The following is a 16,904-nucleotide window of genomic DNA, read 5'->3' as shown; positions in this document are numbered from 1 at the left end:
GATCTAAAACGTCACGTGCCAGTTGAATGGAGAATGAAAATGATGTGTATAAGCATTTATACTTCCTGGATAGGGGAAAAAACATACAGTGAAAACATACCTTTATACAACATCTTTTTTTTAATAGACATGATATTGCAGAAATATCTATATATTTTTTCATCAATTTATGCTGGTATACTCTATACACTGGCCCTTATTTTTTCAATGAAATTATTGCATTGTAGGCTTGATAAGATTTTCTCTCCCTTTTGTCTAACTCAATCGCTATCTGATTTGTCGTCCTTCGACGTGGTAGCGTGATTGTACAGTCCCTGTGCCATCAGGTGCAAGGCGAGTGAGTTCTTAGTGCCGCTGGCTTTCTTGATCTTGGCCCGCTTGTTCTGGAACCAGATCTTGATTTGAGATTCGTTAAGGCCGAGTTCTTGAGCCAAGCTCTGCCGCCGCTGCTCCGTCAGATACCGGTTCGTCTGGAACTCGGACTTGAGTCTCTGGAGCTGCTCCGCTGTGAAGGCCGTCCGTGGTCGCTTGTCCTCCTTGCTGTTGTTGCTGCTGCTGCTGCTGCTGCTGGCTGATTTCTTCTTTGGTTTACGAGATCTTGGCCCTGTTGTTTTAAGACACACATCACCATTGACCAAATTTAAAGATATGATATATAATATGACGGCCCTTCAATTAAAAATGGACGTAGGCCTATGCTATTGGCTAAAAGCACGCCACAGTAGCGCTAGTGCCTCAAAATACTTAGATGCCCACCGGTGTAGTGCTCAGGAAATAGCAGATCTACAAGCTCAGGTAGATCTTGGTGGTGAGTAGATCTGCTATTTACTGCACGCAACACCCGCATGCAACCAAGTATAAATGTGGCTTAGCCTATAAACGTCCAGTGGTTGTTGACACATTTTGCCATTGACATAATAGGCCTATAGGCATCACAAGTTAGCCAACATGTCACGTGGCTTGATTTGATGTCGTTCCAATATTGAAAAAATTGATAAAGAAGAATGTTTGTGAAACATTCTCACGTGCACTCCATGAATGAAGACAAATACGAGTCATGCTCTCCTCTCTCTCTCTCTCTCTCTCTCTCTCTCTCTCTCTCTCTCTCTATCTCTCTTTCTCTCTCTCTTTCTCTCTCTCTCTCTCTCTCTCTCTCTCTCTCTCTCTCATCCCCTCTCCCTCCCTCCTTCTGTCACACTCAAATGCATACGTCTAGTTGACAATATTAACCCTTATTTGCAGATTAGCTTGCATCAATGCAACTATTGTTGACAGCTTAAGCAATGTTTTTGCCAGCTAAAGTTGGTAGGCTAATATAGGCTGAGTTTACATAGCCTGTATGTATAAACAACAAGAATCTGGATGGGTGAATTCGTTTTTCAGTCACTCAAATGGGTTCAAAAATGAATTGAATGTGATCAGTGGACAATACACTCATTCTACATCCACACCGAGGCAGAACAAATGCTATTTGGTAAAGATGGAGGGATCTTCCACTCCATGTGGATTTGTTAGGCTATTTCAACTTAAAAAAAAGAAAACATTTGGGAAATGCATTAGGGTTTACTTTGAGAGCTAACAGTAAGGCGATTATTTTATACATCAGCACATTTGTTGCCAGAAACTGCCTATACGTGTAGCCATAAATGTACTCTATGGCGTTGCATAATGCATGAGAACATACCGTACCATGGATAGGCTACATTTAAACAGATCTTAAACAGAACAATCTATTTAAAACACAGGCATAATCTGTACTGGTTGTACAAAATAAATGGTTGTAGTAGCCTATGTATTTAAATCTATAAATAAAGATCTGTTCTCATGGCAGCTAAAGATTAAAGGCCTACAAAAACAACACTAGGCTATGACATATGGGGCCCTCCATTGTCAAAGCAGATGCATATTTAATTAATCCCAAACAAACCTATACCGCTTCCAAAAGAATAGGTTCTTTCGGAGAAAAGATAAGAAACCATCAACACCAAATAGGTATTTGAACATAATGTTTCAGTTATCTGCTTGACCGTTTAACCAGGATATGAATATGCGCGACGATGCTCGGACCCATAGCCATGCAGCCTGGCTGGATTATGAATAACTTTGACGGAAAGATGACGAATCCTTTCTTTAAACATGATCATATTTCCCCCCGTTTCCTAGGCCTATATTTGTAATTAAACACAATTTAAGGAGATTATGTCGGACCCAACATTATACATTCACAATTTAAATAAACATTTTGAAGCCATAGTTTCCCTGTTTAGCCTATTTCCCAACCGTACGGCCTATTTGGTCCTGATGCGGTGCTATAGCTACTCCCACATCATGTTTGACATGGTAAAGCTAAAGTTTACTGATCGCAGTCTGGCATATACACTTTGCGGTTCATTTGCACTTTTAGGCAATTAAAATCATATTTTGCGAAACCCCATCAACGAAATGTGTGGGGTTTTCTTTTTTGTTCCATTAATATTTTCTCGGCATAGAGCAAGTGCAACACGTTTTCGCTCTGCTCTTGCTCCACTTTACGAACTCGGTCAATGCATTCTGGGTCAGTGTTACGGGCTATTTCAGGATAGGCTATAAGAAAATAGTAGCCTATGCATGCGTGGTCTCTATAACCCAGTGGTTCCCAAACTTTTTAGCTCCAGACCCAAAAGAGAGATCACTGATCAGATGTTTGCCCGGGACCCAAACTATAGTGAAAACAGCAGATCTACAAGCTCACAATGCGACGCGACGTGTTGAGAGCTTGTAGATCTGCTGTTTCGGCTATTTTCACTTCTACTTAGACATTTGTTTTCTAATTTATTAGTTTCTTTTATTCTTTCACGAAATTACTTAGAAAAACATGTTTTAAATCATGAAAAACTTAGCTTTTTTGGGAATGCTTTTTGAAAATGTTTTGAAATAATAATAATCAGAAACAAAACCTATAGGAAACAAAAAAATAAGGGACCCATTAAGAAATGTGCGCGACCCCACAAATAAGTCCTACCTGACGAAGGCCTGTCCGAGTATCTGGTGCAGTAGACCCACGCTGGCCAGAGCATGGGCTGCTTATTGGCGGACGGTTTGCTGCTGGCTTGGGAACTGTCTGAGTCTGAACTTAGGCACTGGTCTCCCAGGTTCTCCCCGCGGGGTTTCAGGGAGTCTTGGCTGGGTGATGATGCTGGCTTCTTCGCGGACACGGTTACCGCGTGCGGGGTGGAGGTCCCCTCTGTGCTGCCCACCGGCTCCGTCCGAGGCGCCGCGGGGCTGTGGTGGTTCTCTCCAGACGAACCGTTCTCGATCTCGCGATTGCGCGCGTTTGTTCCGTCTTTTTTCCGGCCGAAGTCCGGCCGCAGAATGTTGTCGATGAAGAAATTGGTGACTCGGTGGGGGATCTGCTGCAGGTTTCCAGGTGGCTGCAGGAGGGGAAGGAGGACGTCTCTGTTGTTGGACTCGTCCGCCGACTCCTGCCGCTCCACCGCGTCTCTGATGCTCGGATCATTTTCTTCCATACTGATTCACTTTAACCCCTTTGTCGCTCCCCCTGCGATAAAAATTCGCGAAGAACTAAAAAGGAAACGAACTTTAAAAAATATATATATGCGAGGTTTAAAAAAATAAAATAAATGGGGGGGGGGAAAAAACTCAAATACTGCTGAGTGCATTGGACACCATGCGAACCCTTGCAGCAGTGTCCTTTGAGAAAAACATGTTTTTTGTTATATATTCCCACCAAATCTTGGCTATATCTGATGGTGTCAAATATAGAGCTACACCATTTTTTATTTGCGCATCCAATTTCGGGGCTATCCGTTTGCGCCGTGATCAATAACAGTGGCTAAACTAAACTAAGGGTAAATAAAGAGGCTTCTAACTGATCCTGAAATACTCTCACTCTGGAGTTTTGTTCTTATTTTCAATACGAGCCCCCGAGTGACGTCGCCACCGCTATCCAAGACACGTGCCTTGGACCAATGATGCTGGGGAAACGTAACCACGTGACGGTGACTCGAGAGCTATCGACAAACGCTCAGCCTCGCCTTTCTAAAGGGAAAGAGTCCCCGAAAATACATAGCGTACAGCCCCATCTCTGGACTGTAGGCTCACACACACACACACACACACACACACACACACACGCACGCACGCACGCACGCACGCACGCACGCACACACACACACACACACACACACACACACACACACACACACACACACACACACACACACACACACACACACACACAAACTCACAAACATTATTAGTCTATTGATTGGCTTCTTTTGGCAAATAAACTTCTGTGTATGATGCCAGGATCAGGAATAGGATAGATAATAATAGGTTAAATAATGAACAAGTTCTGCAGGTTATTAAATATAGCCTATCATGTACAACTTATGCAACCGTTACTTTTTGGACTGAATGAGGCCAGATTGTGATCACAATAATTCCATTAAACTGAGGTTATTTGACAGCAAGATAGTTCCCCAATGCTATTTGTTGAAGGGCCTATGGCGCATCAAAGATTGTTTATCTGTTCTTTAAAAAGGGTGTGTGTGTGTGTGTGTTGGGGGGGGGGGGGGGGGGGGGGGGGGGGGCTTGTGAGCTTGTAGATCGACTATATTTTGTGGCAAACGTTCCCCTATAGAATAGGCATGCCGACGGTGTCCAAGTGGATACATAGGGCAGTGGTTCTCAACCAGCGGTCCGGGGACCACCAGTGGTCCTTGAGGGGGTTCCAGGTGGTCCCCAGCTAAATGATGAAGAGTTGGTAACCAAATGGACCCTTATAGGTCTACTGTAGATCATTAACTCTTGAGAGCGTAAAATGAAACCAAATGGACCCGTACGGGTCCATTTGGTTTCATTTTACTCTCTCAAGAGTTAAATAAACAAGTGCATTACTTAATTTACGAGAAGTCTACAGTAACAGAATATAGAATAATTTTGATCAACGTTTTGGCTGTTATCTCATATGGTACCAACATCCTAATTGTGGGTCAAATCTTATACAACGATAACAAAATATTATTATTATTATTATTATTATTTGGGGGGGGGGGGGCGTCTGAGAGGCTGAAATCTCATGAAATGGTGGTCCGCGGCTCAAATGCAGAATAAGAAATGGACCTTGGTGTGGAAAAACCCACTGATATAAGGAAATCTGATTGCCTTTCGTGACGCTGCGCTCTGACAAGAATTGGGTCCATATCCCTTTAAAGGAAATCAGTGATGCAAACAAACTGTGTTGGAGCAGGCAGTGCTCAGGAAACGGAGTCCCGCCAAAGACAAAACTTTGAGTAACTTTGCTGACCAGCACCAAGTGTTTCTCTGTGCCTTCTCTCTCTATTGTCGATATAGATCGACCGGCAGCACGCAAAATGGCATCAAGGAATTAAACCAGGGCAAGAGTGAGTGAGAATCATCTGAGCAATGAATTGACGAAGTTCGATCATTTTATTTATTATTAGTATATAGTTTGTTTTGTGTTATGGATGTTGCTTTAATGATTGATATGTTGCATGTTGTTTCTGCACGTTTGTTGATTTTGATAAACTGATGGGCTATTTTGACAGATTTTTGGGGAAATATTGCTGCTCCATCTTATATAGCATATACCTATTGATTGGCATCTTTAGGCTAATTTGTGATGTTTTATCTGTCCTGTTGTTAAACTTGCATGTGTGGAATAACAGGAGTGGATTGGGTGGGTGGATACCGTGGAAAATTTGGCTTGCGTGAATATGCTGCTGCCCAGAACAGCACTTTAGCACCAGGCAATCCAAATAAGATCACTTTCTATCTGGGGCCCGGCACGTTATTGTGCCGCAAAAGAACAGTGGGCCTATTTCACTTTTAACTATTACCTATAATTCAAACTGCAAACCGATTATGACACCTGATACACGTGTTATCATATTGCGTGACTATTCTTTTTTTATACTTCTCGAATTTGTTGCTGCATGTCTAAGGGCTAAGGGTTAAGGTCTAAGGGCTTATAAAAGCCCAATACATGGCTATTAGAGCATCGTATTTCAAAAATAATAATGGTGGCATCTTATCCGGTATAATTTCACTAATACAGGCTATCAGCCTATACCTTTGCATCCCCATCAACTGCTGAAGTGAAAGTTGGGACTGAAAGATGTAATTAGACAGGCCACTCTCACGCTGGGTTTGTTTCTCACTTGTGTGAGGGGATGCCCAGATTATGTTGAGCGCTAAATAAGCAGCAGACAATAGTAGCCCAGACATGCTGCTACCGCCTGGGCTTGGCCTCTCACCTCCCTCCGCTTTGCACTGTGAGGCACAGCAACATAAGGGGCGTCTGGAGGAAATGACACAGTTCTTTTTAATATAATCAGAGGAGCCTATATGCATAGCTTATAGCAGTAGTTCTCAGACCTTTTCATGTCAAGGACCCCGAAATTGACACTTAATAACCCGCGGACCCCCATTTGAAAAGATATGCCAGGGACCCCATATAGAGAAGATGTTTAGTTTCTTGCAGTGATGCTCAACCATTTAAATTTCAAGGACCCCCAGTTTGACAGGCTACGGACCCCCATTTAATGGCATTTCTATCTCTGGGATCCCAATCTGTATTGTAAAATCAACGTAAATATAACTCTGAGAGTGTACAAATAGAACCAAATGGACCGGTCCATCTGGTTATTTGTACACTCTGATGAGTTACAGACCCAGGGTCCATTTGGATTCTATCATTTAGCTGGGGACCCCTGGAACATCCTCAAGGACCCCTTTGAGAACCAATGGCTTACACGTCGCAATATATTTAGTATTGTCATATGCTTCTTTTACGCACGCATTGTAGCAGGCCAAATGGCCGATGTTGTGTTTGATAGTGATTATGTAGGCTATTATATAGTCGTTGCACACTTTGCAAATTTGTTAAATGTTAAATGTTAAATTGCACATGGATTTAATGTCTACTATTCAGTTAACTTGTTCTGTCCAATTAAGGGTTAACGTGGTTTTAAGCATTATTATGGCTAACATTGAGTTCCTGCAAAAATATCATTTCGAGTGGTTCAGTTCTATCTATCTATCTATCTATCTATCTATCTATCTACCTATATCTATCTATCTATCTATCATGCGCGCGCGCGCGCGCGCGCACGCACGCACGCACGCACACACACACACACACACACACACACACACACACACACACACACACACACATATATATATATATATATATATATATATATATAAATATATATATATATATATATATATATATATATTCGTTTTTAACATTTACATTTTATCTTGACTTATTGATTCATTGACCAAATATATTATAAATGTAGCATGTAATGACTCTTGCCTTTATGGCTATACTCCTGCCTGGTTATAACTGCTGAAAAGTCATGCATTCACTATATTTTTTCAACGCATATATGACGTCAGAAGAGAAGCTTTCACGTGCCTCGTCTTGCAACCCGCATGCATTATGGCATATACGGTTTGATACTTCAAATGTGTTTTTAAGGCGAGAACTGCCCATGCATGCATTGTTTGCGCTTGCAACACGCGGCCAAACACAGGGTTCAAACTTCAAACATCCAAAATAATTAATTCTCCAATATCAAATCAGAATAATCTATGTGGCCTGTACTTCGTCCGGTCATGTTTATTAATAGGCCTACACCTATTTTAACTTTTGTATTATTAATAATCTGGTTATTTACAATGCATGTGTCATATAGCCATGCATGCTCCAAACAGTTGGCAGACAATTATCAGCCAAGATTTTACCAACACACAATCCCTAAATCATCTGTATTTTTTATATAATTAAATCAGTAGACTACTTTAAAACTGTTGTCATAATTATGAACTTTAACAGTTAAGTACATGTAGTTTTAACTGAAATTAACAACTGTCAACATTCTTTTTTCAGGAAGTATTTTAGGCCTATCTTTACGCTTGTAAGTCTGTCAAGTTGAAGGGCAAAGAGTGAGGTGTTTGGCATGTGTGGCGCGCCATTTTGTCCGTTTTGCTTGAATTCACTTGAAAGAGGAACAAGGACCTCGTAATCGCACTTCAGTCTGCATTTTGGAAATAATGGGAAAAATATATATATATATAATTTTCCATTTGCAATCTGCATCAGTCACCCGTTGGTTCGACTGGCATCCTCCAACACTGCGTATAGTACCTTAATCATTACCCTGTTATACCAATAAAAACGCGTAAAATGCGCCGTGCGCATGTGCACGTCCTTGAGAACATGAACATCCTAACCTATTTTTTCCTTCTTCCTTCCGTATAGCTATTTTTCCTTGGTCGGGATTGTCTCAGACGTCACGAGGACCGCGCTACTACAAAAGGTGACGCGCGGAGAAGGATTTGTGAATGGACGCCGTGATCTGTGCCAGCTCACAGATCATAGGGCTGTAGTGGAACTGACTGACTGGCTGCATGCTGCAGATGTGCCCTCTACTACCCCCCCCCCCCCCCCCCCCCACCCCGGTCACCGTCCCTCCCAATGAATGGGTCGCCATAACACACTGTTTCCCAAACAGTGGGTGGGGACCCATTTGTGGGTCGCAGATTTATTTTTATTTTTATGGGTCCCTTAATTAAGAAATTCCATACATTTGGAGAAAAAAATATATATAGGCTACTGAAAATAGCCCGGCCAAACGTTTAATTTCTCTTTTGGGTTGGCGTTGATGGCAGCCAAGTGGATGCTTTTCCTCTGACTTCAGTGTTGTTGTCATGTCGAAGTTGTAGTTGAGGTGTGACTATAATTAGAGCAATCTTAGATTAGAGCAAAAAAAATGTTTTGCTGACTTTTTACTGACTTTTTGTTGACATGGGGAAAACGCGCATTTAGTGTACTCTACTGTGACCATTTGGTTGTGCTGGGTTGCGTTATTGGTTTTAATAACCCTAATCCGTCATCTGATCGGTCTGGCGAAGATAAATCTCAGTTTGAATTGGAATTGTTCTTCGGTGCGTATTTATTCTCCATAGATGTCATATAATCGAGTTTACCAGATTCTCCGCCCAACACAATTAAGGCCTTGCGTATACAATTTGAAAGCAGCTTGAGTTATCAGCCAACACATCAGCATACTGTTAATATAAGGAGGACTAATAGGCGTTTCTCCTCCGGTCCTCCCATAATAACTGCTGATCTATAGCTATAGCATACAGAACAGTATAAGCATATAAAATCATCAGCATTGTTTTGAAAAATTAATATGGATAGTCCTGTTTTTGATTAGGACAGTGTGGCCGCGTTTGTGAGTTATTAACGATGTATTACGTTTTATATAGAAGAGAAGCACTTCACCATCTGTTCAGTTTCAGAATGTTCCGAGCACTTTCTACTTTTAGATTTAGCCTGTAAGAAATGTTTTAACAGGGAAAAAAAGTTTTGCTGGCAAAGTTTAGCTCCATGGTTGCTCTAGATTCACCCACTCTTGTCTTTCTCCTGATTCACCCTCCAATGTCATGAAGTAGCTATAGCATCAGTTAACCGTAAACATGATTTAATAATAACCTAATATTCATAATTATGGTAGGCCTATATGTTAGCAACAGCCCCGAGGGGTCTAAACTTTATCATTACCGGTACTTTATTCTTAGAAAGGTCCCATTTGAGACAATTATGCATATGATAGATCTCCTCATACTTTAAATCTATGGTAAAATAATCCACCTCAAACATTTTATTAAAAGAGCGAAAATTGGCAAAAGTTTGGAAAAGGGAACTGGTTTGATTTTTATAAATTTACTTCAAGTTCTTGCTCCATACTGGCTGCTATAGTCTCACTACATGCATCCACACTCCCCATAGCGAAATCGTTTAAAATGTTGTTATGTTTGTTCTTGTTTGTCACCAAACAAGCACAATTAATTCACTGTTATTTACTAAAAGTTAAATGAACGAATGGATTGTCATTTTCATGTTGACATTATATACTGTATATGCCTATATATTTTTTGCACAACTTATTTTAGACCGCATCAGCAGTTTACTTAAGTAAAAGTATCAACACTGCAATATAGCCTATAGAAAGTGTTGCAAAGTAAAAGTCCGGAATTCTAAATGTACTTATGAGTAAAAGTACAAAAGTATTGGCATAAAAATGTACTTAAAGTACCAAAAGTAAAGGTAGGCTTCTCATTCTGCAGAATATTCCCATTTCAAGTTTTCAAATGTATGAAAAACGTTTTGAAAATAGCATATCTACAAGCTCACATTGTGATATATAGCAGAATAGCAGATCTACAAGCACACAGTGTGAGCTTGTAGATCGTCTATTTTCCAATGATGTGTATATATGTTTTGTAATAATAATGAATCTACAAAGTAACTATAGGTCTACTAAATAAATAATAAATAATCAAATAAATGTAGTGGAGTAAAGCCTACAATATTTGGATCCGAGAGGTAGTGGAGTAGAACTAAAAAGTATATTGGAAATTAGAACAAGTACAAATACCAAAAAATTGTATTTAAGTGTAAATGTACGTATAGTTACTTTACACCACTGGTTGAGCCTCGACCCCTTTACATAGGCTATTAGACTATAGACTGCTAACATCCCTGCAGCTTATCAGGCCTATAGCCTACACATACATACACCTATTCATGTCATGAACAGCAGAAGGGCGCACATATAGGTTGTACAGCTGGCCAGGCGGAGACCTTTCACGTCTTACTCCTGACAGTAAAGAATGAATGAATGCCACGTGGTGCCTATTTCCGTATGGTTAATGGGTTTAGATCCTCAGTCATACAGAACAAATACCATGCAAGAGGAGGGGGGCTCATTTATTTATGAATAACGAACGACTGGCACGGGGAAATCAGCTCCCAAATTAAATAGCAGTGGTGTAAACTAAAAGTAACTATTTACTCAAAAGTATAGGCTACACTTTTGAGGAATTTTCACTTTACTTGAGTATTTCCAATTTTCAGTAGGCCTATACTTCCTACTTCTACTCCACTAAATCTCAGATTCAAATATTGTACTTGTACAATTTGAAAACTTTAGTTGCTAGTACTTAATTACTTTGTAGATTGTGATTAGTATTACAAAACATAGTCTACATTAACCACTTCAGCCCTATAGACCTACATTTGAAAATAGCCGATCTACAAGTTCAGATTCTGTCAATGCCAGGCATTGAGCTTGTAGATCTGCCATTTTCAAAAGATTGTTTATACATTTGACAATTTGAAATGGTATAGGCTACATTCTGCACAATTAGTAGCCTACTTTCTAGGCCTATAGTATATTTCCGACTGTATTGTGGATACTTTTACTTAAATAGACATGTGGTTATACTTTTACCACTGCTGAAAATGTGTTAATAGCCTACAACGTAACGAATGTTCACCTTATTCACAAACAAACCAACTCACAGCACCTGATCGATGGCCTAATAGTCTACAGAAGCAGCAATCTATTGCGCTATCTAGGCTATAGACTAATGGACTTTGATAAGCATCAAAGTCACCAAGCTGACTGTTACAGCTTTTTAATGGGCTGGAAAGCTGTAACATATTAGTCAATAGTAGCCTATATTAACACTCTATCTTCTATAGGAAGCAACAGGCTAGCCTGTGCAGAGTGGGAAGTTCTGGGAACATACCGTCCCATTATGCCGACGCGGTCGAACTCTGGAAAGTCGCTGTGCGCCCATGCAGTCATCTGAGCCTCTGGGCTTCCAACATAAGTCATTAGCCTGATGGGCTTTAAGTGACAAATTCCCAACATATCCGCCGCTGGGGGTAAAAACAATTCAGGTGGACGGGGTGAAAGGTGCTCCGTGGCACATGCTGCTTTCATGAGATCCCATGCACTATTTTGGCAAGTTAAATGGGAGAAGACTTGATGCCACACAAGAAGAGGGGTCGAATAACTACTTATATGACTGACCCCATGCATCGCCCTATTATTAAAGTTGCAAGCTGGACCTAAATTGTTTCTCAAATGTGGAACCCTTCACTGACTGCCACCCTCAACGTATGATCTAGAAAACTTGTGTCAGTGTTTCTTGCGCACTTGTGTCATTAGTAGGCCTAGGATATATTGGAAAGGTTTGACTAAATTAATTTGGCTACTTTGACCAATACTGAAATTAGTAAATTAACACAACACGGTATATCACATCAAAGATAAAATACCCATGATGCCTTAATTGAAAATGCTGCACAACACAAAACTCCTCCTGGAAGAGAAGTCTCATGCTTGGCATTTTCTCTCGTGTGGCAAGTGCTTTCCACCTGTCTCTCTGCACTTGTGCCCCCTCATAAATGCGCACGGAGCTCCGGGACAGGTGCACGAGGTATTTGACCCTGAGAAGAAGCATCCTGGTCACCATAGAGGCACACCGACAACTTCAGGGCCACCAAGTTGAACGCATGGGTCACCGCCCACCGGAGAGGTTTGATAAGATAGGCTACACCAGTCCCTTGTTTCTGTAGACATATTCTGCCGTTGTAATTTGCTGTATAACTATATGTAGCGCATGGCTATACTGTACCAAGGCCAACAGGTGCATGGCAAGGTTTGTTATTGATTGTTTAGCAACAAATAGATTGGATCCAATAAAAATGTTCACCATAGCCCCCCCCTGGAATTCTTGAGCAGAGCCTATACGCATACAGCTCCCTCCCTGACCCTGAGTCAGATTTTATAAAGAGCCAAAAGATAAACGCTATAGGGCTGGGCATATCTTTGACTGCAGCATTGAAGCTATTTTGGCTATATTACCGTATTAACATTGGCAGTTCTTTACTAACAATATAGCCTGTAGCAGTGATATGTCCCCTGGCTAGCCCTACTGCCAGGTTTTGGGTGGGAGTCATTCTAACAGCAAATTATTGGCAAAATTTGGCACGTATAGGTACTGGATATATGTTTCCGTTTCTGGGGGGGGGGGGGGGGGGGGGGGGGACATGAAGAAACGCAGAAACAGACCTATGATTTGGTTTAAAACCTTTGGCTAGGCCTACTGCTTGCATTAATCACCTAATCATCTAAACTTTATTTTTCTTTTAAACTGGATGCATAATTTTGTTGTTTTGCCTCAGAGGGTGGATTACGCGTGGCAAAGGCACGAGTCAAGACTTGATTTATTCCATTAACCTTTATTTGGTTATTATAACCCTGGTCGATTTACAGAGTCTAAATCTGGACTGTATAATGTGCTGGGTGTGTTTAATTTCAGTTGGAAAGGATTTGTTTGGATGGGATGCATAATGTGCCATCACCTGAGCTTTATGCTGTCAGCTGCTGTCTTTACTATAATAAGTAAAATATATCAACAATGCAGGCCTATATTATTATTGTAAATTTATTATCGTTATCATCATCATCTTTTTTTTAATAATCAGATCAAAAAGGCCAACAGCAGACAGACCTACTTAAATCACTGAATGAGCAAATGAAGAAACAGTCTGAATGGATCAGTTCACACCCTGACAAGGATATGGAGAGAAGGCACAGAACATCCAAAGACTGCAATATGAAAGGGATTTCTGAGAGGTAATTTGAGCTAAAATGGAGTCCATTTCTGACCCACACTTGCTCCGACCCCCATGGCATCCGTTCATTATTCCTGGCTGGCCCTGGGAGAGGGAACGGGAGAGGAACAAGAGTGGATGGAGCTCTGGTGTAATGAAGACTCAGTAGACCCAAACCAGACACCAGTGCACTGCACTGCACACACACACACACACACACACACACACACACACACACACACACACACACACACACACACACACACACACACACACACACACACACACACACACACACACACTTTCTTTCATTATGTATCACAGAGAGCAGGACATTAGTGCCACTGAAGACCTTTTGGCAGAGAAATGAAAGTGCAATGATTTGCTTCACACTCTATCCACTTAGTGAACTTTTTTCATGTGACACCGTTGCACGGTCCAAATTGGGGTGGTGTATGATGGAGAAGCATAGCTCTGATGCTGTGTAATGGATTCGTGATTTTGTTTGTGGTTTAGAACAGTGTTTCTCAAACTTTTACATTTCAAGGTCTCCCCTTAACTCTGACAGTGTACACATGGAACCAAGTGGACCTGTTAGGGTCCGAGACTAATATGTATGTCAATAGGTTACAGACTAGTATGGGTCAATTCAGACCCCCTTTAAAGGAACCCACAAAGTCCCTGGAATCCACTTTGAGAACCACTGGTTTAGAAAGTTTGTACAATACTAGTACAACTGTAAAATCCTGAGTGTTGACTCTGAAAGTGTAAAAATTGACCCATAAGGACTTTAAAGCCTCGCTATGTAACCTTTTTATGAATACAAATTTAATTTTGTCCAATCTGTACGGTAGAGTATGTTAATACAATATAATTTATCAGGGTGCAAGGTTGTTTTTTGTCTCCCTGATATTGAGACATTTAGATGGGGTAAAATGTCATGTCTCACCTGGACACATGGGATCTGACACACATTTTGACCTGATGGTTCAAGATTAAATGTTTCCCCCGAGCACAAGCTGAGCTCTATTAGTTCAATGGTAAACTAACTCCACTGAGATTTAATAATATTCAGTTGGTGTGAAAATAAAACAAACTGTCTTGCTTTTGGTGATAGCTAATGTGCTTTGCGTTAATGTTAGGTTCATTTAAAGGAGTAGTTCACCCCCAAAATGCCTTTTTTTCTATTGATTACTCACGCCATGGAGATTTGAGTTCAATTATATTTTTTGCTTTTTGTTGCATGTCAAAAAATACTATAATCACATTTTTGTCTTAAGAATGCAACAAATACAAAAAGAAAATATGATTGAACTCATGTCTCTATGCTGTGAGCAATCAATAGAACATTTTTCATTTTGGGGGTGAACTGCTCCTTTAATATCATAAAACAAATATATCTAACGTGAATATGTAAGATTTATCTGATCTGATCTCTTCAAATAAGCAGGTGTATTTGCCATTAGGCATTAGTGATTGAACCGAGGAAGTTATTATGTGAAATGTTCAAGGAATTATAAAGGTATCAAATTGAAATAGGAAAATATAATATTACATTTCTCTATATGAACATTAAAAATACAGTGTCAGTTTAACTCAGAGTTAAAAAAGACTTTCAGATGACACTCAGACTTACCTGTCTGTCTGCCTGTCTACCTATTTACATACATACCCTAGTTATTTGTTGTCTTGCTACATCTTTCTTTCAAAAATGTTGGTACTACTTTCTTTTACTCCAAACTTCTACCAACTGGACAGCTGTTCCTTGTCCTACCACTAGGTGTCCACAAATGTCAGAGTAATCATGTCCAGGCAAAAAGCGAGGATAAATACTGTCATCTGGTGGCAACAAAAGACATCACCATTGACAGCATCTTGGTAGCCACACAGCAAAATACATGTTTGTTCATTTAAACTGTAGAAATGGACCGGTAAAGGCAATTCGTTTATAAAATCCTTGTAGTTCTAGTAACACATCTCTTCTTTCAACCTTTTTCTCAAGCCAAGCTGCAACCTTGAACCAATTCTGTCCTACTGACTGCACTCTTACATGTCTCACTGTACCCTGTAGGCTACTGTTTACATTTCTGATTATTAAAGTATTCAATCAACAAACACACTCACATGCACACAAAACATCTTAATCTGATTTTTGTCAAGTCACTTATGGGCGCATTCAATTCACAAATGTAAAAATGAATACAAATGAATAAACAAGTTGTTGAGACACAACTCACTCCCACCCAGAATGACTGAACATTATTTCCAACAGCACTGCACCAGAGCTGGTGCATATCAGAGCTGGTGCATATCAGAGGTGTGTTGACATTGGCCAGGCAGTTTACTACTATTCCTGTACAGCAAAAGGGACACCAGGCCCTTCACAGCCAGAGACCGCATGCTCCTTTTAGGCAGAGAGACCTTTAGACTTATAGAGCACAAGCTGTAATGTAATATTGTGTAACATATAGTATGGGATTCATGTTCCTCTGGGACAGATTTGTTTGTTTTCTTGCCCTGAAGGGAGGGCAAGGAGGAAGAGAGAGACAGAGGGAGATTCCTTTTGGCCAAGGGAGGTGTTCTAATGGAGTCCTTCAGTCCGCACTGGGTGGAAATGAAAGGAGCTTGAAGTCTGGCCAATTATTCTGCATGAGTAGAGGAGGAGACGTGAAGAGGAGGAAGAGTGGAGCGGCGTGTGGCGCTGGATCGCTGCCCTGCCGGTTGGGAGAGATAGATGGATAGATCGAGAAGAGACTCCCGGAAAGAGGGGCCAAATCAGGGAAGCCCCCCCCCCAAAAAAAGAATTGGCCCCACTCCCAGAAATTTCCCTCAGTGCAAAAGGTTAACTGTCAGTCCCCTGCTAGGTATAAATAGAAGTCTGCTCTCCAGAAAGGCGTGTCAGGAAGAGGGGGTGGTAGACAGACCATGGATGGGGTGCGGGAGGGGGTAGTCATGATAGTGATCCCGGTGACAGGCAGGGGGTTATGTAGGCTTCAGAGGACTGGGGGAGGAAGAAGAGGGTGACCAGAGATGTTACAATAGATCTTCACACAAAGGAGTGTCCCCCTCTGTTCATCTGGGCTCTGACAGCAGACACAACAAATGGCATCACCGCCACCCCGAGAAGGATCAGGTCAAATAGAGTTGCTAGTACCAGTGACATGCCGAATACTTGGAAGGCCATTGTTTTGCAGAATCCACTGAGACGAGTAATTAGGCCCAACGTCTAGTTGTTCCCTGGGTCTAAATATCAGATGCGGAATGACATGGTTGATACCCACTTTTGTGGGGCCATTGGGCATTGTATACACAGGTTTTTTGTTTTATAGTCAAAGAACTGTGTGCCCTAAATTTCTGTCTTTTCTTTGGCTTGAATAGTTCTAAACTCTAG

At 41.0% G+C, this 16,904-nt stretch overlaps 1 protein-coding gene across 1 annotated transcript; it reads right to left on the bottom strand.

Moving 5' to 3' along the window:
- Positions 1–260: 260 nt before the first annotated feature.
- On the bottom strand, positions 261–3,506 carry en2a (engrailed homeobox 2a; the record flags this gene model as incomplete). The annotated part of the gene is made up of 2 exons (XM_080752106.1): positions 261–604; positions 3,002–3,506. The coding sequence occupies 2 exons, from the start codon at positions 3,504–3,506 to the stop codon at positions 261–263; spliced, it is 849 nt and encodes a 282-aa protein (XP_080608232.1).
- Between the last annotated feature and the right edge of the window lie 13,398 nt (positions 3,507–16,904).

Source organism: Nannobrachium achirus (assembly GCF_963921795.1).
Source record: "Nannobrachium achirus genome assembly, chromosome: 21".
Classification (NCBI taxonomy): domain Eukaryota; kingdom Metazoa; phylum Chordata; class Actinopteri; order Myctophiformes; family Myctophidae; genus Nannobrachium; species Nannobrachium achirus.
This window is presented reverse-complemented; position numbering and strand designations above follow the sequence as displayed.